The sequence below is a fragment of the Oncorhynchus clarkii genome, chromosome 5, assembly GCF_045791955.1.
Source record: "Oncorhynchus clarkii lewisi isolate Uvic-CL-2024 chromosome 5, UVic_Ocla_1.0, whole genome shotgun sequence".
Classification (NCBI taxonomy): Eukaryota; Metazoa; Chordata; class Actinopteri; order Salmoniformes; family Salmonidae; genus Oncorhynchus; species Oncorhynchus clarkii.
Window position 1 is genome coordinate 25,030,729 of NC_092151.1, and position 23,557 is coordinate 25,054,285.

At 44.6% G+C, this 23,557-nt stretch overlaps 1 protein-coding gene across 1 annotated transcript in view; it reads left to right on the forward strand.

Annotated features, from left to right (window-relative positions):
* Positions 1-23,557, forward strand: part of LOC139408568 (voltage-dependent N-type calcium channel subunit alpha-1B-like) — a 228,510-nt gene that overhangs the window by 198,042 nt on the left and 6,911 nt on the right. The window contains exons 37-50 of the mRNA XM_071152620.1: positions 1,461-1,577; positions 2,384-2,449; positions 7,867-7,958; positions 8,188-8,338; positions 8,455-8,582; positions 10,263-10,359; positions 12,753-12,858; positions 13,317-13,424; positions 14,146-14,306; positions 16,340-16,503; positions 16,704-16,833; positions 16,959-17,069; positions 18,303-18,341; positions 22,306-22,558. Coding sequence (XP_071008721.1) covers positions 1,461-1,577; positions 2,384-2,449; positions 7,867-7,958; positions 8,188-8,338; positions 8,455-8,582; positions 10,263-10,359; positions 12,753-12,858; positions 13,317-13,424; positions 14,146-14,306; positions 16,340-16,503; positions 16,704-16,833; positions 16,959-17,069; positions 18,303-18,341; positions 22,306-22,558 — 1,723 coding nt within the window. The remainder of the gene's footprint in view (positions 1-1,460; positions 1,578-2,383; positions 2,450-7,866; positions 7,959-8,187; positions 8,339-8,454; positions 8,583-10,262; positions 10,360-12,752; positions 12,859-13,316; positions 13,425-14,145; positions 14,307-16,339; positions 16,504-16,703; positions 16,834-16,958; positions 17,070-18,302; positions 18,342-22,305; positions 22,559-23,557) is intronic.

Genomic DNA, 23,557 nt, shown 5'->3' on the forward strand with positions numbered 1-23,557 from the left:
CTCGTCAGTGAAGAGCACTTTTTTCCAGTCCTGTCTGGTCCAGTGATGGTGGGTTTGTGCCCATAGGCGACGTTGTTGCCGGTGATGTCTGGTGAGGACCTGCCTTACAACAGGTCTACAAGCCCTCAGTCCAGCCTCTCAGCCTATTGCGGACAGTCTGAGCACTGATGGAGGGATTGTGGTGGTTCCTGGTGTAACTCGGGCAGTTGTTGTTGCCATCCTGTACCTGACTCGCAGGTGTGATGTTCGGATATACCGATCCTGTGCAGGTGTTGTTACACGTGGTCTGCCACTGCGAGGACGATCAGCCGCCCGTCCTGTCTCCCTGTAGTGCTGTCTTAGGCGTCTCACAGTACGGACATTGCAATTTATTGCCCTGGCAACATTAGCAGTCCTCATGCCTCCAAGCAGCATGCCAAAGGCACGTTCACACAGATGAGCAGGGACCCTGGGCATCTTTCTTTTGGTGTTTTTCAGAGTCAGTAGAAAGGCCTCTTTAGTTTCCTAAGTTTTCATAACTGTGAACTTAATTGCCTACCGTCTGTAAGCTGTTAGTGTCTTAACGACCTTTCCACAGGTGCATGTTCATTAATTGTTTATGGTTCATTGAACATGCATGGGAAACAGTGTTTAAACCCTTTACAATGAAGATCTGTGAAGTTATTTGGATTTTTACTAATTATCTTTGAAAGACAGGGTCCTGAAAAAGGGACGTTTCTTTTTTTGCTGACTTTATATGGCAATTTACAAAATGCATCGGCACATAGCGATTCTCCTATATGCAGTCGTGCCTGTATGTCTTCACACATACTACATTTACTCCTTGAATGAGGATGTTTTCATGAGGTTAAACCAAGTTACATTACTGTTGGTGAGGTAATCAGAAGAAGCCACCAGCATATCCTTCTGCTTTAGAGAGCTGCTGGGGATGACTGAGAGCTCTCTCTCCTTCTGGATAGATTAGTATGGAGCTGGGGGACAGACCGGAGTGGGAGGCGGAGTTTGAAAGAGGGATCAGGAAAAGCCTCTGTGCAGATTGCAGCACAGGACCACTGAAGTCGATTGGAGTAGTCTGTTTACTATTTAACTCTCTCTGTGGACGAAATTTCCCTTTGTGTGGGATTTCTCTCCCCCCCCGTGACAGTCTTTTTCTACTCTCTCTCTCTGGTTTTCTATCTTTCTCTCATTGTGTTTCCATCTTCTGCTATTTCTTTGCTGCTGCCTGTGCTCCCTCTGTGACAATATGGACCCTCTCTAGACGGTAAGTGTCTTGTTCCCGTTGCTTTTGACCATTCCCTTGGCGGCCAGTCTAAATCATACATAAATGGATAGGTAGATACTCTTCACTGAAATGGTACCATTGCTTCACTGAGCCCCCTTGTTAACCTAAACCATTCTGAGTGTAACCCAAATCTGATTCAAGAACAGTTGTTTGAATTCCAGTGTGTCTCCTCCTGCAGGACAAGCTGATCAATCTGAGTTTCTTGAGGCTGTTCAGGGCGGCCAGGCTCATCAAGCTGCTGAGGCAGGGCTACACCATTCGCATCCTACTATGGACCTTTGTCCAGTCCTTCAAGGTGATTCACTGACACCTCACCTCTGACCCTTGACCCTGAGGTTTGACCCCTGCCTACTCAACATGGACTCTTGATTTGAGAGTTACATGGTATTCATCTGATCAGTAGTGAATTTAATGAATGCAGGCTGATTCATTATTTTGTAATAACTGTAAGCATATAGATTGAACTGTAAGGGGAGATAAGGAAATAAAATGAGGACATCTTTCTTTTTGTATACTTAAAGGGATACTTAGAGATTTTGGCAATGAGGCCCTATATCTACTTCATCAGATGAACTCGTAGATACCAATTAAATGTGTCTGTGTCCAGTATGAAGGAAGTTAGAGGTAGTTTCGGGAGCCAATGCTAACTAGCATTAGCACAATGACTGAAAGTCTACAGGTATCTGCTAGCACCCATAGGCTTCCAGTCATTGTGCTAACGCAAGCCAAAATCCCAAAGTATCCCTTTAATGGCATTTGAAGTGATATTGATGTTTATTTGGAGTCTTAGAGAAGTGGTTTGTTCTGTGGAGCTTTCGTCGTAGAGAGAACAAGGACATTGCCAAGAATAGTTAATTTGATAGCAGGTTAAATGTGGGGTGGTGAGAGCTTTTAAGCCTCAATGAAAATGGATAGTTGCTGCAGAATGTTAAAAGGTAGCTCATTATTTCTGATTAATGTGTACCCTTCCCTTGTCTGGGATATATGTGATTAAGGAAATCAACCCGCGGGTCAACTTGGCTGCTCTGCTCCATAAATAAGACTATTAAACCTTACTGTGCTGTTAACTTCTCGGTGCGTGTGTGTATTTTCTACTTCCAGGCCCTACCTTACGTCTGCCTCCTCATCGCTATGCTCTTCTTCATCTACGCCATCATCGGCATGCAGGTGAGTCATACCACACACACGTCCAGTGACAATAACTATGCTATACTATGTTATATATCATAAAGAGAATGCAACAGCTTATCCTCTATGGGAGATGGTTAAACAGATGGTTCCAATCTTTAAAGTTGATTGCTCATTTAAAAGGAAGCCTATGTGGCAGCAAATCTGATCAATTGTATGCACAATGGAGGTGCTTGCCATCCACTAGATTAGCATGGCATTATAAATCAATGGTAATTGTGTCTTCTCGTAAAAGAGCCCTCATTTAATCATCGATGCTGTATAATGAGATGCTGTATAATGACAAAAGGGCACCCAGAGGGAGGGGTGGATCAGGACACCCCACCATGAGTGACAAACTTCATATTCCAATTAAACAGGGAGCCAAAAGAAGCTTATCTGGCTCTTTGTTATCATCAGGACTATCTGTGTGTCCCAAATGGCACGCTATCCCCATATAGTGCCTTTGTCAAAAGTAGTGCACTATATAGGGAATATCAACATTTGTGTGCCATTTGGATGTACCCTATACGTGTGAACTTGGGCAGAATACAGGGTCTCACCATGTCATTCAATTCTATTGTTATTAGATTATAAATATTTTTAGATAGCTACAGTGAACTCCAAAAGTATTAGGACAGTGAATTATTTTTGTTTTAGCTCTGTACTCCAGCAGTTTGGATGTGGAGCAGACTGTCAGCTTTAATTTGAGGGTATTTTCATCCATATCGGGTGAACCGTTTAGAAATTACAGTACATTTTGTATAAAGTCCCCCATTTTCGGGACCAAAAGTATTGGGACAAATTTACTTACAGTTGAAGTCGGAAGTTTACATACACTTAGGTTGGAGTCATTAAAACTTGTTTTTCAACCACTCCACACATTTCTTGTTAATAACAAACTATAGTTTTGGCAAGTCGGATAGGACATCTACTTTGTGCATGACACAAGTAATTTTCCAAGAATTGTTTACAGACAGAATATTTCACATCTAATTCACTGTATCACAATTCCAGTGGGTCAGAAGGTTACATACACTAAGTTAACTGTGCCTTTAAACAACTTGGAAAATTCCAGAAAATCAGGGATTTAGAAGCTTCTGATAGGCTAATTGACATAATTTGAGTCAATTGGAGGTGTACCTGTGGATGCATTTCAAGGCCTACCTTCAAATTCAGTGCCTCTTTGCTTGACATCATGGGAAAATCCAAATAAATCAGCCAAGACCTCAGAAAAATAATTATAGACCTCCACAAGTCTGGTTCATTCTTGGGAGCAATTTCCAAATGCCTGAAGGTACCACGCTCATCTGTACAAACAATAGTACGCAAGAATAAACACCATGGGACCACACAACCGTTATACCACTCAGGAAGGAGATGCGTTCTGTCTCCTAGAGATTAACGTATTTTGGTAGGAGGGACTGCAGGAGGGACTGGTGCACTTTACAAAATAGATGGCATCATGAGGTGGAAAACATCTCAAGACGTCAGTCAGGAAGTTAAATCTTGGGCGCAAATGGGTCTTCCAAATGGACAATGACCCCAAACATACTTCCATAGTTGTGGCAAAATGGTTTAAGGACAACAAAGTCAAGGTATTGGAGTGGCCATCACAAAGCCCTGACCTCAATCCCATAGAAAATTTGTGGTCAGAACTGAAAAAGTGTGTGCGAGCAAGGAGGCCGCAACACCTGAACCTATAGGGGAGGGTCTGGGTGGGCATCTGTCCGCGGTGGCAGCTCCGGACTGAGGGGCAGCTCCGGACTGAGGGGCAGCTCCGGACTGAGGGGCAGCTCCTGACTGAGGGGCAGCTCCTGACTGAGGGGCAGCTCCGGACTGAGGGCAACTCCGGACTGAAGGACCGCTCCGGACTGAAAAGCAATTCTGGCATCTGGCAGCTCCTGGCTGACTGACTGCTCTGGCAGGCCCTGGCTGACGGCTCTGGCAGCTCCTGGCTGACTGGCAGCTCTGGAAGCTCCTGGCTGGCTGGCGACTCTGGAAGCTCCTGGCTGGCTGGCGACTCTGGAAGCTCCTGGCTGACTGGCGGCTCTGGAGGCTCCTGGCTGACTGGCGGCTCTGGAGGCTCCTGGCTGACTGGCGGCTCTGGCGGCTCCTGGCTGACTGTCGGCTCTGGCGGCTCCTGGCTGACTGGCGGCTCAGGACAGACTGGCGGCTCTGGCGGCTCAGGACAGACTGGCTGCTTTGGTGGCTCAGTACAGACTAGCGGCTCTGGCGGCTCAGGACAGACTGGCGGCTCTGGCGGCTCAGGACAGACTGGCGGCTCTGGCGGCTCAGGACAGACTGGCGGCTCTGGCGGCTCAGGACAGACTGGCGGCTCTGGCGGCTCAGGACAGACTGGCGGCTCTGGCGGCTCAGGACAGACGAGACTCTGGCGGCTCAGGACAGACGGGAGACTCTGGCGGTTCAGGACAGACGGGAGACTCTGGCGGCTCTGGACAGACGAGGCGCACTGTAGGCCTGGTGCGTGGTGCCAGCACTGGTGGTACCGGGCTGGGGACACGCACCTCAGGGCAAGTGCGTGGAGCAGGAACACTGGACCCTGGAGGTGCACTGGTGTCCTGGTGCGTGGTGCCGGTACTGGTGGTACCGGGCTGGAGACACGCACCTCAGGGCGAGTGCGGGGAGAAGGAACAGGGCATACTGGACCCTGGAGGCGCACAGTAGGCCTGGTGCGTGGTGCCGGTACTGGTGGTACCGGGCTGGGAACACGCACCTCAGGGCGAGTGCGGGGAGAAGGAACAGGGCATACTAGACCCTGGAGGAGCACAGTATGCCTGGTGCGTGGTGCCGGAACTGGTGGTACCGGACTGGGAACAAGCACGTCTGGGCAAGTGCGGGGAGCAGGAACAGAACACCCCGGGTTGTGAAGGTACTCTGGAGACCTGGTGTGTATAGCCGGCATCAATTGTTCCGGAACTTTAACACGTTTCGGGATGAGTACTAGGAACTGACACGTGGCATCAGACAGCTAACACGCTGCTCAGGGTGAATGCCGTGCATACTATGCCAAACCAACAGCGCTCTCTCTTCACTCTCCTCCAATTTTATCAACAACTTGTCGAATGTCTCATAATCTCCCCTCCATTCACTCTCCTCCAATTTGTCCAATAACTCCTCAACATTCTCGGACTCACACCTCAACTTCGCCGACTGCTCTGATTCCATCCCCGGCTCCTTACGGTAAGTACGTGAAGTTGGCGCAGGTCTCCTACCTGAACTTGCCACCACCCCCGTGTGCCTCCCCCACAATACATTTTTGGGGCTGCCTCTCGGTCTTCCAGCCGCTCTGCCGTGCTAGCTCCTCATAATGCCGCCTCTCTGCTTTTGCTGCCTCAAGCTCTGCTTTGGGGCGGCGATATTCCCCTGGCTTTGCCCAGGGTCCTTTGCCGTCCAACTCGTCCTCCCATGTCCATTCCTCCTCCTTGCGCTGCTCCTGCTGCCGCTGCCTGTTACCATGCTGCTTGGTCCTTTTTTGGTTGGTGGTTCTGTAACGGTTATCGTCTGGAGATAGAGAGTACCAAAGCGCAGCGTGGTTAGTGTTCATCTTTTTAATGGAAAACTGAACACTTCAAAAACACAAAACAACAAAGTGACAACCGAAACAGTTCTATCTGGTGCAGACACACAAAGACTGAAAACAACCACCCACAAACCCCAACAGAAAACAGGCTACCTAAATATGGTTCCCAATCAGAGACAATGACTAACACCTGCCTCTGATTGAGAACCATATCAGGCCAAACAAGAAACCCAACCTAGAAACACAAAACATAGAATACCCACCCAACTCACGTCTTGACCAACTAAAACAAAGAAATAACACAAGTTCTGACAGTGGAAGGCTACCCGAAGTCCAACAATTTTAAGGCAATTATACCAAATACTAATTGAGTGTATGTAAACTTCTGAATGTGATGAAATAAATAAAAGCTGGAATAAATCTTTCTCTCTACTATTATTCTGACATTTCACATTCTTAAAATATAGTGGTGATCCTGACTGACCTAAAACCGGGAATTTTTACTAGGATTAAATGTCAGGGATTGTGAAAAACTGAGTTTAAATGATTTTGGTTAAGGTGTATGTAAACTTCCGGCTTCAACTGTATGTGTATTAAAGTAGTAAAATGTTAAGTATTTGGTCCCATTTTCATAGCACACAATACTACATCAAGCTTGTGACTTTTTGTTGGATGCATTTGCTGTTTGTTTTGGTTGTGTTTCAGATTATGAATGAGTAGGTGTGTCCAAACGTTTGACTCTATTTTTGCATATTTTTTACTCTTAATGTTAATAGATCTTCAACCAAAACCAAATATTAGATAAAGGGAACCTGAGTGAACAAATAATACAAAATGTTGATAATTAATTAATTTATTTTATAAACAAAGGTACGCAACACCCAAAGCATCTGTGTGAAAAAGTAATTGCCCCCTTACACTCAATAATTGGTTGTGCCACCTTTAGCTGCAATGACTGCAACCAAATGCTTCCTGTAGTTGTAGTTGCTCACATTGCTGTGTGTAGTTGCTCACATTGCTGTGTGTAGTTGCTCACATTGCTGTGGAGGAATATTGTCCCACTCTTCCATGCAGAACTACATTAACTCCGTGACATTGGTGGGTTTCAGGTCCTGCCACAACATCTCAATGGGGTTTAGGTCTGGGCTTTGACTAGGCCATTCAAAAACTTCAAATATGTTTATTTTCAGCCATTCTGATGTAGACTTGCTTGTGTGTTTTGTATCATTGTCTTGCTGCATGACCCAGTAGCGCTTCAGCTCACAGACGGTTGGACCTGACATTTTCCTTTAGAATTCTCTGATACAGAGTAGAATTAATGGTTCCTTCAATGATAGCAAGTTGTCCTGTTCCTGAGGCACCAAAGCATCCCAAGCCATCACAATACCACCATCATTCTTGACCATTGGTATGAGATTCTTGCTGTGGAATGAAGTGTTGGGTTTTCCTCAGACATAATGGGACCCATGTTGTCCTAAAGGTTCCACTTCTGACTCATCTGTCCAACATTCTTCCAGGAGTCTTGACGATCATCCAGGTGCTTTTTGGCCAACATAAGTTGACTTTTTGGATGACATGGCTACAGTTATGTTATGTCTGGTGAAAACCCAACACTACATTACACAGTAAAAAACTCAGACCAATTCTTCAGCCCTCACTTCCCTATTTCTAACTTGCACAGGTGTGTCTCAAATGGCACCCTATTCCCTACATAGTGCACTACTTTTGACCAGAACCCATAGGACTCTGGTCAAAAGTAGTGTACTATACAGGGAATGGGGTTCCCTGTATAGTTCCCTGTATAGGACATACCTATAGATAACATACAGGGAATCCCTCTAACTGCCATGCTGGCCATTTCTGATTCCTTCAGGTGTTTGGAAACATTGAGCTGAATGAGGAATCAGCCATCAATCACCACAACAACTTCCAGACCTTCTTCCAGGCTCTGATGCTTCTGTTCAGGTGGCCATGTCTCCACATTCTCCATTTTAGGCCTTTTTTCCCATATCTTTCTATTATTGCTATTGCAGTATAATGTAATACAATAACCACATTTTTCCTTATGCTCATGGTGGTGTTTGTGGTAGATATACAGTGTCCAATGATGGATATACAGTGCTTACATTGCATGTGTTTGTTTGTGTATATGTGTGTATCTACAATATGTGTGTGTGTGTGTGTCCCTTTGCAGGAGTGCAACAGGTGAGGCGTGGCATGAGATCATGCTGTCGTGTCTGAGTAACCGTCCGTGTGATAAGCTGTCAGGGTCCGGAGGGAAGGAGTGCGGCAGTGACTTTGCTTATTTCTACTTTGTCTCCTTCATCTTCCTCTGCTCCTTTCTGGTCAGTATGGTCCATCACAAATGAATGACCAATTAGGATGACCAATGTCCAATGATTGACCGATGATCAGCAAGAAAGGACCATTCACCTATCCACCTCCCTCTCCCTTCCTCCAGATGCTCAATCTGTTTGTGGCGGTCATCATGGACAACTTTGAGTACCTGACCAGAGACGCCTCTATCCTGGGGCCTCACCACCTGGACGAATTCATCCGTGTTTGGGCCGAGTACGACCCTGCTGCCTGGTAGGTGTCTTTAATCCTCCTCCAGGTGATTCTTTTTTTCCCTTGAGTCAAGACAGCGTCAGTTTTAGGGGTGAAGAGGTGAAGGGAGGGACATGAAGTGTCATAGTGAAGGGTATAGCAAATAGTCGGTGACAAATCAAAGATGGCTCTAAGTTCCAGTGGGATGACTCTGTGACGTTTGACAACGATTGACGGACAGGGAGGGATCCCGTTTTAGTGGGGCTGAGTGACGTTAAGCCGGCGCCTGGAGTGCCAACTAGGGCCTCAGAGGCAGACTGATGTAAATCCATGGTTCCGCTCCGCTCAACTCTGCTCGATATCCGCTAGGCTCTCCTGACGACCCTGAAGCTCCTCTCATTCTGTCATTGTGGAGGGAGAAGAAACTATTTCAATCACACAACACATCTCAGCTGCTTTCCAAAGTATTTATCAGACCCATTGAGAAATACTGGAACTCTTAAGAGCAGAAATCGGAAGTTAGGCTGAGATGCAGCAGGGTGAGAAGTCCTAAATGTCCCCAATGCCACTCTATTCACTTTATAGGCTATAGGGTTACATTTGGGGTACAGACTTATAACCTCCCAGTAACCCTGTAGTCAAGTATGACTATAGATAAACAAGCTTGTTATTTATACACTGAGTATACCAAACATTAGGAACACCTTCCTAATATTGAGTTGCACCCCCTGGATTCACCTGGTCAGTGTATGTCATGGAAAGAGTTGTTCATGTTTTCTATACTCTGTGTATATCTGCACCATATCTACAGGTGGGCTTTATTCAATGACCATGACTGCACACAATGGAGGATATACATGTTAAGTCATTGGAAATGGTTGTGTTTGTGTCCTAACCTCCTCTAACCTGTCTTGTCTTTTACAGCGAAAGGATATGCTATCAGGATATGTACAAATTGTTGCGTTTTATCTCGCCTCCTCTCGGCTTAGGGAAGAAGTGTCCTAATAGGGTGGCCTACAAGGTTTGCAACCCCACACACCCCTTAATCATGAAGGGATGAGGTTGAAGTGGAGAGTGAATGAATGTGAATGACTCCTAGTGCCAGAGATTCAACCACACACACACACACCCACACACACATACCTCTCATACTAACCAGCTGGTGGGTAACCATGGCAACTAATGGAAAACAATGCCACAATGTAAGCCTCATTACAGTATACTGACCAGGCTTCCTCATCATCTCTGTTTTCACCATACTGAATGCAGTATGCAGTAGGCCTATATGGTTTTCTCAGAGTAGGCCCGGGAGACTGTTCAATTTGGTTACCGCTGATGTCTCGGAGCATGCAGGAACAGAAGACATCTGAACAGTGAAGCTGCAACCTTGCACATACATACACATACACATACACATCATGATCAATCCAACCTCATGATTTTGCCATCTCAATTCCCCAAAAACACCCCACCCTCTTCCTGTCCAACCCTGTGATCCATCCCAGTCTCAAGCAGGACAGGGTTGGCATCCCGCCCCGGAATCCACTGCCCTGGAAATCTAAAATAACACAGATTTCTGTTGTTATCATTTTCTCTTCTGTTTAACCATCTTCTTTTGGTAATTTCTAACTCCCCCTGCCCCCTCCTCCTACCTTACCTGGATTCCTCCAAACCTCTCTCTGACCCCTGTGATCTCCTCCTGTGACTTCTCCCCCTGTGAAGTGGCCGTATGACCTACCTCGATATGTACGAGATGCTCCGTCACATGTCCCCTCCACTAGGTTTGGGAAAGAAATGCCCGCCCAGAATCGCCTACAAGGTAGACCCCCCCTCCTCCTCTTCCCCCAGCAGTCTTCCTCTCACCCCTGTCACTCACTCCCACCTGCCCTGTATCTCTCCCGGCTTCTATCAGTCTGTCACAGCCACTTCCTGCTGTGCTCTTGTAGTATCCTTGTTGTTGCTCTTTCTGTCTCTTCTTGATGTTCTCTTTTGCCCTCTCTCGGCGTTTGGTGTTTACTGTGCTCACTTTTCCGTCTGGCCATTTAGACTTGTTTTGAAACTAGTTTTTCGATCTGTTCACCTGTTCACCTGAGAAGAAATTAAGACTGACAGTGAACACAAGCCACACTATTAACATGAAGTTAGCTAGAAACTCATTGCAGGTTTTGAAAATTCACTGTATAACAAATGTGCCGTTTCACATAAAATGAGATAATGAATACGAGGTTAAAAAGTGGTGGAATTCCCCTTTAATTAGTCCTATAGAAGAGTAATACAATTAAAAACACAACCTTTCCCCTCTAGTCTTCTCCATTCTCATACTCTATGGGCTGTTCTGTGTTGTGTGGCAGCATTTAGAGAGCTTGTATTGTGGACCAAGGTAACAATTGTTCAGTACTCAGGTGTTTGCCACTGTCAGTGGTTCCAGCATGTACACAGCTGTCTAGATGAATCATTGTTAAAACAGACCTAGCCGTACCCTGGATAAAAGCATCTGCCAAGCGACTAGTTGGGTCTGACATGTGTGGCTTCTCCAAATGTAACTCCTGCTTTTGAGAGATTAATCGATAGGGAGAAATGAGAGGGAGACATGGCACACTGGAGCGAGGCTAGCCTTTTAAAATGCTTTTTTTCATCTATTTTTTTTCATTCTTCCTCCCTTTCTTTGCTGTTGTGGAAAATGCATCTCACTCAACTCCCTCCCTAATGAACAGAGGTACCTGTGTATCTCTGTCCCCCTCTGTTTTCAACTGGATCTGAGCGGAGCTTCACAATCCCTGCTAAATTACCTTTCTTGTTCTCCGTATTGGGATTTCTCTCATCTACCTAACTCCACTTTGTTTGTGTGTGTGTGTGTGTGCGTGCGTTCATGTGTTTTTGACAGTATGTGTGTACCTATATGTGTATATACAGTATTTGTATGTTTGGGTGATGGTCTCACAAGTCTGTGGTTTTCCTGTCTCTCTAGTGGGCACTACATGACATGTCAGGCCCTGCACACCTCTTCCTCCTCTTCCCCCTCTCCTCTTCTCCTTCTGTATTGTAACAGCTCCCGCATGGAAGTACGCTCTCTTGAGCTCAAGGGTGGCTTGCTTGCACGCGCACGCGCACACACACACAAACACGTCTCATCTGCAATTCCCCTCCGCTTGGCTTGAAGACAATAGGATCCGTCCTTCCCAGTCTCTGCATGTTTTTGTGTGCATCCTCATTCTGCCTCCCCATTAGCCCTGCATCAAGCTCTACATGCATGTATGTCACTATGTCTGAGTCTCAATTGGAAGTCTATTCCCTATATATTGTACTCGTTTTGCCCAGAGCCCTATGGTCCCTAGTCAAAAGTAGTGCACTATATAGGGAGTAGTGTGCCTTTTGGGATGCAAGCTTTACATGCATGTATGTCACTATGTCTGAGTCTCAATTGGAAGTCTATTCCCTATATATTGTACTCGTTTTGCCCAGAGCCCTATGGGCCCTAGTCAAAAGTAGTGCACTATATAGGGAGTAGTGTGCCTTTTGGGATGCAACCTATCTCTCTACTCACAATGAAAGGAGGCTAGGTGGAATGTGGCCCCATAACACAGACATGGCTTCATTCATCCTTTCATAGCAGCACTAAAACATACTACTCCAGGGCTTGCCTTGGATTCATGCTGACATGTCAACTGGTTCTCTCATTTTGTGGTTACTGAATTCAGAAAAGGACTAACTACACTCCACTTCATCCACACCACTCATAGTTTCTATTAAATTGCTATTAAGTCACTTTTCAGTCACTTGTCATTTTTTGACTCTGAGTCCATAAGATGATGAACTCACCATGCATTTCTCTGAGGAGTACTAATACACATTGCATTGATTTGTTGGGCATGTCCCCCTCAATGTCCATCTCAAACATTGACCCATAGTCTCACTCTCACGTTATTTGCATGGAGTGTTGCTCTGAATGTTCTCTTTCCTCTCTGGGATGTCTTGTGTTGTTGTGTTCCTTGAAAGCGATTCTGTGTGCTGGACTGAAACTAAGTGAAGCCACTGGCTGTTAGAAGTCCACACTCGCTCTCAAGTGAAACATATCAATTAATTTAGCATGTATGGTGTCCATATTAGGACAGTTTCAGACTCTACAGCCAGCACACAGAACCTCTTTAAAGAGCTATTGATCCTAACGTGGGTGTTCTAATGGGCCCTCACCATGGTTTCTATTCTCCTTAGCGATTGGTTAAGATGAACATGCCCATTGCTGATGACAACACGGTGCACTTCACGTCCACTCTGATGGCGCTCATCCGCACTGCTCTGGAGATCAAACTGGCGTCTGGTAAGTGACCTTTAACCTAACCAGCTCTACACAAAAACACACTCCAACCACAGTAGTAGAATGGGAATATGGCAAATACGAATAAATACAAAACATAAATCAAGTTAAGAAAATGTTTAAAGGATATATATATAAAAAAAGTACCTGTTTTGTTTACTTACAGAAATCACAATAATATTGTGTCATCATTCAAAGAAGAGGGTGGTGGCCTAATAAACCCGTACTGCTCGGTCTAGGGCCATATGTATCAAGCATCAACAGTAGGAATGCTGACTTCGGATCAGTTAAGCCTTTTAGATAAAATGTATGAACTTACATGGACCTGATCCTAGATCAGCACTCTACTCTGAGGTGCTTGATACATATTGGCCTTGATGGGGATGTGTGGGACATTAGTTTCTGGTGCTGATGAATGAGTAAGGATGTATGTAATGTGACCTACCTTTGTTTCTCAACAGGAGTCCTGGCCCAGCGTCTGTGTGACGCTGACCTGAGGAAAGAGATCTCCAGAGTCTGGCCCAACCTGCCTCCGAAGACTATCGACCTGCTGGTCACACCATATAAAAGTAAGCCACGCTGGTGGTGTGTGTGTGTGTGTGTTTGTGTTAAAGGGTGTGAGTGAGAAACTGAAATGCAGAGCAATAGAGAGAAAGAAGTAAGAAAGAACTTAGAGAGACAGAAAATACAGTAAATAATCTTCAGAGCACTGAGCTTCACCAAAGACCAGTCATCTCTCCAGGGAGTGTGTTGCCTCAATTGCCAGACTTTCTGCTAATTTCTACTCTCTCTTTTGACTGCTTGTTGTCTATTCTGTATGTGGGAGCTATGTTTACACACACACACACACACACACACACACACACACACACACACACACACACGGCTTCACAACAGTACACTCGCCCTCATTCTGTCTCCTCCGATGCCATCTACTGGTAGTGGAGAGAAGACAACTAGTGCTTCAACTTTTCTCCACTGCTCTCTCCTTCCTTCATTCCTTCTTCTTTATCTCCTCCTTCCTTCTCTCCTTATTCCTTCACTCCTCCTTCCTTCTCTCCTTCTTCTTTATCTCCTCCTTCCTTCTCTCCTTATTCCTTCACTCCTCCTTCCTTCTCACCTTCTTACTTCTCCTTCTTCCTTCTCACCTTCTTCCTTCTCTCCTCCTTCCTTCTCACATTCTTCCTTCTCTCCTCCTTCCTTCTCACATTCTTCCTTCTCACCTTCTTCCTTCTCACCTTCTTCCTTCTCACCTTCTTCCTTCTCACATTCTTCCTTCTCTCCTTTCAGATGATGAGTTCAATGAGCTTCTTTGCCCCTTTGCGGTTGTAAACCGAGAGCTGACAGTGGGGAAGGTCTACGCTGCCCTCATGATCTTTGACTACTACAAGCAGAACCGGGCCAAGAGACTGGAACAGCAACTGGGACTGGACTTCACAGGGACAATTAAGGTAGGATTGTATAGACGGCTCATATTTGCCATAATTGCCAGCATGGGCAGTGCCATTGAGGGCTATCCAAACTTCTTCAAAATAGTAAAAGTTGTCAATGGCGCTTCCCATGCTAAAACAAGCTTTGTAGCAAGTGAGCCCTCTATCCACATCTATGGGCCTCAAAAATGCACTCATGCATGGGACTGACTCTCATGGATGTTCCTGAGATAAATCTTCCCATACAGACGAAAAGGCATTGGGTCCTATGGTGTTCTTTTGGGGCCAAATTATTAGCGAGTTTTAGGCTCCAAATCCATTGAATTTGTCACTACTGTGACTGATGAAGGACTAGAAATGGGATGGAATTTAATGCATTCGTAACGTCACTACAGTGCCTTGCGAAAGTATTCGGCCCCCTTGAACTTTGCGACCTTTTGCCACATTTCAGGCTTCAAACATAAAGATATAAAACTGTATTTTTTTGTGAAGAATCAACAACAAGTGGGACACAATCATGAAGTGGAACGACATTTATTGGATATTTCAAACTTTTTTAACAAATCAAAAACCGAAAAATTGGGCGTGCAAAATTATTCAGCCCCTTTACTTTCAGTGCAGCAAACTCTCTCCAGAAGTTCAGTGAGGATCTCTGAATGATCCAATGTTGACCTAAATGACTAATGATGATAAATACAATCCACCTGTGTGTAATCAAGTCTCCGTATAAATGCACCTGCACTGTGATAGTCTCAGAGGTCCGTTAAAGCGCAGAGAGCATCATGAAGAACAAGGAACACACCAGGCAGGTCCGAGATACTGTTGTGAAGAAGTTTAAAGCCGGATTTGGATACAAAAAGATTTCCCAAGCTTTAAACATCCCAAGGAGCACTGTGCAAGCGATAATATTGAAATGGAAGGAGTATCAGACCACTGCAAATCTACCAAGACCTGGCCGTCACTCTAAACTTTCAGCTCATACAAGGAGAAGACTGATCAGAGATGCAGCCAAGAGGCCCATGATCACTCTGGATGAACTGCAGAGATCTACAGCTGAGGTGGGAGACTCTGTCCATAGGACAACAATCAGTCGTATATTGCACAAATCTGGCCTTTATGAAAGAGTGGCAAGAAGAAAGCCATTTCTTAAAGATATCCATAAAAAGTGTTGTTTAAAGTTTGCCACAAGCCACCTGGGAGACACACCAAACATGTGGAAGAAGGTGCTATGGTCAGATGAAACCAAAATTGAACTTTTTGGCAACAATGCAAAACGTTATGTTTGGCGTAAAAGCAACACAGCTCATCACCCTGAACACACCATCCCCACTGTCAAACATGGTGGTGGCAGCATCATGGTTTGGGCCTGCTTTTCTTCAGCAGGGACAGGGAAGATGGTTAAAATTGATGGGAAGATGGATGGAGCTAAATACAGGACCATTCTGGAAGAAAACCTGATGGAGTCTGCAAAAGACCTGAGACTGGGACGGCGATTTGTCTTCCAACAAGACAATGATCCAAAATATAAAGAAAAATCTACAATGGAATGGTTCAAAAATAAACATATCCAGGTGTTAGAATGGCCAAGTCAAAGTCCAGACCTGAATCCAATCGAGAATCTGTGGAAAGAACTGAAAACTGCTGTTCACAAATGCTCTCCATCCAACCTCACTGAGCTCAAGCTGTTTTGCAAGGAGGAATGGGAAAAAATGTCAGTCTCTCGATGTGCAAAACTGATAGAGACATACCCCAAGCGACTTACAGCTGTAATCGCAGCAAAAGGTGGCTCTACAAAGTATTAACTTAAGGGGGCTGAATAATTTTGCACGCCCAATTTTTCAGTTTTTGATTTGTTAAAAAAGTTTGAAATATCCAATAAATGTCGTTCCACTTCATAATTGTGTCCCACTTGTTGTTGATTCTTCACAAAAAAATACAGTTTTATATCTTTATGTTTGAAGCCTGAAATGTGGCAAAAGGTCGCAAAGTTCAAGGGGGCCGAATACTTTCGCAAGGCACTGTATATTACATTCTACTCTCTCTGTATCCTGCAGAATAAAAAGGGCCCAGCCTTCTTCCGCCCCATGCCCATGACCCATATGCAGGAGGAGGAGACAACAGTCGCCAGAACCAATCCCCTGCCATCCTCCCAACCTGAACCAGAGTCTCAGCCAGAGCCCACGCCATCCACCACCTCTCTAACCAATGGGGAAGCAGTGTGAGTGCCCATCCATGGGGTTTTCTTAGCAGACATACAGTCATGAATATCAATGGATTAACATTCAAATACTGTACACATGTAGTAAAGCAGGTAGACGTAGCACATCATGTTGACTAATAATGTAATCGTGTGTGTGTGTGTGTGTGTGTGTGTGTGTGTGTGTGTGTGTGTGTGTGTGTGTGTGTGTTTAACCTCAGACCAAGCACTACAAGTCCCATAAAAGAGTCAGGAGAGCAACTGTCTCAGGAGGGCCAACGGTCCAGCAGTAGAAAAAGGATTCTACAGAGGGGCCAGTCAGAGGACGTGCCCTACTCCAACAAACCTCAGGTACTTAGTACATATATTATACCAAAGATGGGAAATATGCAAGCAACCATTCACTCTTAAACCTCTGGTACACACAACTAGTGGTTGCAAACTTTTGCTAAATTGCCTACTGTGTGTTGTTTCAGGAATCAGTGGAGATGAGGCAGGTGGAGAACGGTGCTGATATAGGGGGCTACTCTGGTCTGGATGGCCATGGCAGAGCAGCCTCCATGCCAAGACTGGACTCCCAGTACAGTGTAAGTCCTTCATCACTCACTGCCTTACCCCTATACTCTCTCACATAGGACCCCGCCAAGACCCGCTAGGGCTGCCAACATGGTGCCTGCACAAATCAAAGGGCATTAATTCTACAAATAGGACAATGTCAACATTAGGGCAATTCTAGTTGTACAGTAGTAAACATTATACAGGTTAGGGTTCGTACAACACAGTTAATACACAGTACAATTCTTCGTCATACAGTCAGTAGGACTTGATGATGATATTACAATGATACATAGTCAGAGAGGAAGGGAGTGAGGGAAGTAGTAGAAGTGAAAGGGAACATACAGTAGGATAGAGAAAGAGAGTAGAAAAAGGAAACAATATAAAGGTAGGTAGAAATGAATTAGTGAAAGCAGCCACAGGCTACCTAAAGCAGAGACGCTCTCTGTCAGTGCCCATCAAGTCATCCTGCTGACCTCGTGTGAATCCCAAATGGCACCCTATTCCCTATACATTAGACCACTTTTGACCAGGGCCCATATGACTCTGGTCAAAACTAGTGCACTATATAGAGAATAGGGTGCCATTTGTTATGTAGACCTCATGTGATATCTCACTATAATATTTCCTCAACAAATCTGAATGTAGAGCCATGTCCCCAGCAACACAGTGAACAAGTATTTGGCATTCTACACAATATAAAATATATTTATGTTTTAAACAAGTGATGATAATTTGATGGCCACATTGTGTAATATAATTTACTCAATAATGTAATATGCAAATATCTCTCTCCCCGAAAAGTTCAGGTGGAAAAATCTGTAGGGAATTGCATAAACCCTTATTTCAACTATGCCCCATCATCACCTTGCTGTTTATAAATGTTGACATCCATTTCCACATATTTTTTGGACCCATTTGCCTAATTTAGTTTTTCACACAAATGTTATTATATCCATTATGGATATAGTTAATGTCCCAAATTTGTTTTTACTGACATTCATTTTCTGTCTTTTTATTTTCATCTTTTTCTCCCAGCTCCTGTGGTAAATGGAGTCTTGGTTTCTTCCCTCTTGAATACTTTTTCCGGACCCTTCTTTCCAGCTGTGTGATTGGTTCACACGTCTAACCAAATTAATCCTGTCTGTCTCGCTTTGCTGTCAGTCTGTCTTCCTGTCTCTCCATCCAGTCCCATTCCTCCCATCCTCTTCTCCTCTTGACTCCCATGGCTAATGTTGTGCCCACCTCCCTCCTGTGTCTGATAGCGGAACCACCCTCGTCACCTACCTGGGACCTACCTGGCAGTATGTACACCTGTTCCGCCTCTCTTTCTCTCTCTCTTTTTGTATATATCGCTTTCTATATATCTCTCTCTTTCCCTTTCTCTCTCCCATTCCTCTTTTTCCAACTCTGTTTGCCTCTGTGGTCCCTCCATTCCAGAGTTCACACACTCTCAGCATCAATGTTCCCTCTTAACTGCATATTCAGAGCTCCCCCAGGTCTGCCGTGCAGAAGAAAATATCAGCCCACTGAGAGAAGCAGGAGTTTGAACTTCACTCAACTTTTTAGAGCAGTGGTCACCAACCAGTCGATCACCATCGACTCTAAGGCATTCCTAGTCGATCTCCAAACATTTCTGTAAAAAAAAAATATAAAGCCTTGTGTTCCTATTTTTTTTCCATTCGTCTGGGGCTGTTGGCGTTAGGTGCACCCGATTCAGCTGCCCTGCGCTCCGGGTAGGCGAACTGTTGCCATTTTGAACTATTTCATGTGATTGAAGGTGCAAACTCTGCATTTCCGGCAGGCCCGGAAATCAAATCAAGTGCCCTATAGGCTTACCGCTGGCCAATCGAATGGCTCGTGTCTGCAATAAAGTAGCAGGAAAGTTAATACTGTGAGATTTCAAAACGTTTAAAACCATAACTAGAGAGAGACTGTCAACAAATACAGCAAAGAGCTGCTGTTTGTATGACTGACTTTATGTTTAAGTTCTTACTCAGCACTGTCAACACTTTGTATTCAACACTGTTATAACCCATAAAATGCATGTTCTTCCTATTTACACTCAGCGCTGCAACAAGCGCTGCAGCAGTAATGAATGAGGAGGAAAGTGTATCTATAGGCGTTGTTGTTATAATTAGCCGCTTGGGTCTTTTTTAATATCCAGGAATATTTTACTTACTCTGTTCATAGGAGTAACAACATGAATTTGTGCATGAGGCAGAAATAATGTGGTGCGACTTGAGATTCGCCATCAGCTGGAACGGTTGGTTCCCTTTTTGGTCCGTGTCAGTGGAGGAAAGGGAGAGATGAGGGATGTTGAGAGGCGGACCCTCAGTCTTCTGCTCTCTCCTTCCTCTGAGACTGACCATTAGATGCAGGCACCATCAGCCCAGTAAAATAAAAAGCAAATTATTTAAATGTATGCTCACTCCTCACAAGTAATACAACAACAGATCTATTACCGGTGGGATCATATAGCCTACCTCAAATGTTGAAATTTTTTTTTTTTAAATGTCCCGAACAACAATGCACTGGCAGGGCAATTCATGTAAAAAACATCTGAGTGGTAGATCTCAGCTTGCATTTTGACACAGAAAGTGATCTTGACTCAGAAAAGGTTGGTGACCACTGTTCTAGAGTTTTCACAGTTAACACTATCAACATTTCTCTTTACTGTGGCAATTGTGATCGAATCAACGCAATATTAGCCACTTTTAATGCAACATATCGAAACAAAACAAACTATGCAAGAGCTTTTGTTGTAGGCAGAACGCATCGGAGTAAGATTCTATTGCATTGACATGCACGACTCAGCCCGTACTCTACACAGACCAGTGTGACAAAACCAATCAGAGCTGCAGCAGGTCTATATGCAAATATACCATTGCCATATATGGATCTGTGCCATTTACATTGAACTGGACTGTGTTTACAGTGAGTAGATGCATATTTTTGGGGGGATAAAAGCAAGAGCTGCGTGTAGCCACGTGTGCACATTTGTTCATATCCTTTGGTAGTTTGTGAGTTATTAACCCAGTTATAGATCATTTGTAGTCAGTAATAGAGGAGTGATTGCTTCCTAAACGTATACATTTCTAGACATCTTTGAAAAGTGAGTCAGGTAAAGAGATTTTTTTGTCTTAAAGTGTTGTATTTTGAGACATGCTTGAAGTAGCCAATAGGTAGAGAGGGGAGCCTAATTTCATGGTATGGGAATAATAATGCATTTTATCAAAACTACCACATTGAACACCACACCTTGGCTGCTACTGTAGGCTGAATAATATAACAGCTATTTATTTCCATGTTAAAATGTTATGGGATGCATTATCTCCAATGTTTTTGATGGTAGGCCACTCTGGTAGGCCGACATTATGATCAAATAGCCACAGTAGCCTACTTGGCCACTGTTGAAACAGTAACTTAAAGCGGGTACAACCTCAGTGTTCACAGTAAACACACGCCAGGAAGTTGCAATGGAATTTTCACAATTTCACAATGTTTTCACAAAGTTTGCGCTCAGCAGGTCCTGAAATTTGCACAGTGCCGAAAAAAATTAGAGGGAACATTGATCACTATCTGTCTGACACTCTTTAGACATTAGTTAAAGTCCATATTGGTGTGAGTATTAGAGAGCCACATCACCCACAGTAGAACTATTGTTCAGTGTTTTAGTACTTTGAAAGTTCCCCACATACATACATGGTATGCCATTTTCTGCTTCCTTGCCATTAAGTGACATATGATATTTTTGAGAATTAGTGTTTGTGTTGTTTCAGTGGGTGGTGTGTTAATGTTTTAATGTAAGCAGGCGACTGCTATTTTCCTACTTTCCTACTGACATAACTGTACTGTTCTCTCTTTATTTCCATATGTTGTTGTTGTTGTACAATCCACTGACTGAAGCTACTGGCCAGGACTGTGTGATAGGAACTCTTGGAACAAGCACAACAGAGTGTATACCTCAATAATCAATTTGGTTATGATCTATAATATCTGTCAGTTGACTTGTGGCGATACCGATTCAACAATGAAGTAAGAACTCAACTTTGAACTGGAATTTGAATAGGACTTTTATATTGGGAATACTCCCATGCTTTTTCCAGGAGACTACTCAGTGTTATGGGTCAACTATGGCAGGGTGTCACCCAGGCTGTGACCAACAGAGGGGGTGATAACGTAGTTAGTGTTCCAGCCTATCAGCTCAGTTACTGTATCTCCAGTCCAGGCAGAGCTATTCGGTCAGATAAGAATCTGGCAGGGTGGCGACATTTCCTATTAAGCAACTACAGTATCACCCTGATGTTCAGTATTTAAGTGTTTTAGAAATAACTGTAGTCATGTACTTACTACTAATGGACCACATTGATAGAAGCTGTTCATTATTTTCCAGCAGTCTTAAAGTTCATCATGTTGTCTTTTGCCATGTTAATCAAGCTTCTTTCAAACACAGAAAAATCAGAGCTTGTCAAGGTGTGAAATATGTCATGGGAAATGTCAACACCCTACCTATTCATCACTAGCAGTGTCACCTGCTAGCATATGACAAGTTTTAACAACATGGGCCAAACATTATGTACGCCCAACCCCAAATCAGACCCTACCGCTTACCCCCTATGCACCTGTGTGTATCCCAAAAATGTGATAGATTTAAGTAGCATGGTGAATATGGTATGGTGCCAGTATGTTGCCACTTAGCGTGCCAAAGACCTATAGCTCTGGTCCAGGGCATTACATGCGGGTTGCTGATGCTGAGCCTTCCTACAATGTCAGCAAGCCTTACATAATGCCCTGGACCTGAGCTAGCCAGGGGCCAGAGGCAAGGTAGAGTCATTACCATACCATTATCATTTTGATTATACCTACCGTATCCTTTCGGATCTATATCATGTGCCTAGGCTCTAGGGATAGGGGCAAAGGGGTTGATTTGGGATTCGAAGGGTGCTACACCAATCATTAGTGATGTGTTCAAGATTAAATGTAGTGAGTGGAAATCGCGGAGTGTTTCAGTCAGAAATGTCTCCTCAACATCTGTTTCTGAAGAGGTTGAACGTCGGTCTCAAGCCCAGAGAGTGGTGTCCACCGGTCGATCATACTTTCTTGTCTGTACTGTGTCTAGTGAACAGTTTGGTGCTTGGTGCTCCTGTCCAGTAGTGCTTTGGTTGTGCTGTATAAAATAACACTCTAACGCTACACTACTATGGTAGCTAGCCCTCCATCTTGTATTCCTCCTCACTGTTCTTCCTCTTTGCTCGCTCCTCTCAGCCTATTGCTGACATCAGTCCTATCAGGCGGTCGGCGTCCACGTTGGCTTCCCAGTGCCACCGGGAGATGAGTCTGAGAGACTACACCCTGGAGCGGCCCAGCCAAGCCCAGGCCTCCTCAGCCCCAGGTCAAGCCCAGGACAGGCCCCACCACCATCACCACCATCGCTGTCACAGACGCAGGGAGAAGGACAGGGACAAGAAGCAGAAGTCACTTGACAGGGCAACCAGCGTTCAGCCTTCTAGTACAGCATGTGAGAGGGGTACCCACATGATGCATGCATGCGCACACATACACACACAGACTTGTTTCACATGGTCATGCAGCAACATACACACTCGCAAAGATATCTCACTCACTGTGGAACCCATGCAGTCCAAGTTGTTGAACTATGAATTCATACAGAAATAGAGTAAGAAAACCATTCATTTGCATAAGCAGTGAAAGAGCCCTTGCTCTTGTTCCAAATCGCTTGGACGCCTTTGCATAGTGGCATAAATTCCTTATCGGATTAAGGGCCTGATCGGGTTATGAAGGAAAGGGTTTTCTCTGTTGCGCTTCCCAAAGGACTTGAGCCAGGGATTTTGTGTGTCAAGTTTTCCATCTGACTAGCAAAGAGACTTATGAGCTCCCCGAGGAAAATCTGCTTTGTGTGGATTAGATTTTTGATTTGTATTTGCCGTTCTTCTTTGTTCTATGGCCTCAAAAACGGTAGTTATAAAATGTTGGCTAAGCTGCTCCAGTAGTAGCTCCCCTTAGGGGCGACGGGGCGGCCGCTCTACAAACTGTGTACGATGTGAAATTAGCACGTCTCATGTACAGGCTGTGACTGAGTGAGGCTAAAATAAACTTTCTAGTGGAGAATGTCTCTGGCAGCCTGGGCCCCACAGAACATGGGCCTCAGCAGCCAAGAGGTTTTTTTGTATTTCTTTATTTAACCAGGTAGGCCAGTTGAGAACAAGTTCTCATTTACAACTGCGACCTGGCCAAGATAAAGTAAAGCAGTGCAACACGAACAACAACACAGAGTTACACATGGAATAAACAAACATACAGTCAATAACACAAGAGAAAAGTATATATACAGTGTGTGCAAATGAGGGTAGATAAGGGAGGTAAGGCAATAAATAGGCCATAGTGGTGAAATAATTACAATTTAGCAATGAAACACTGGAGTGATAGATGTGCAGAAGATAAATGTGCAAGTAGAGATACTGGGCTGCAAAGGAGCAAACCCCCCCCCCAAAAAAAC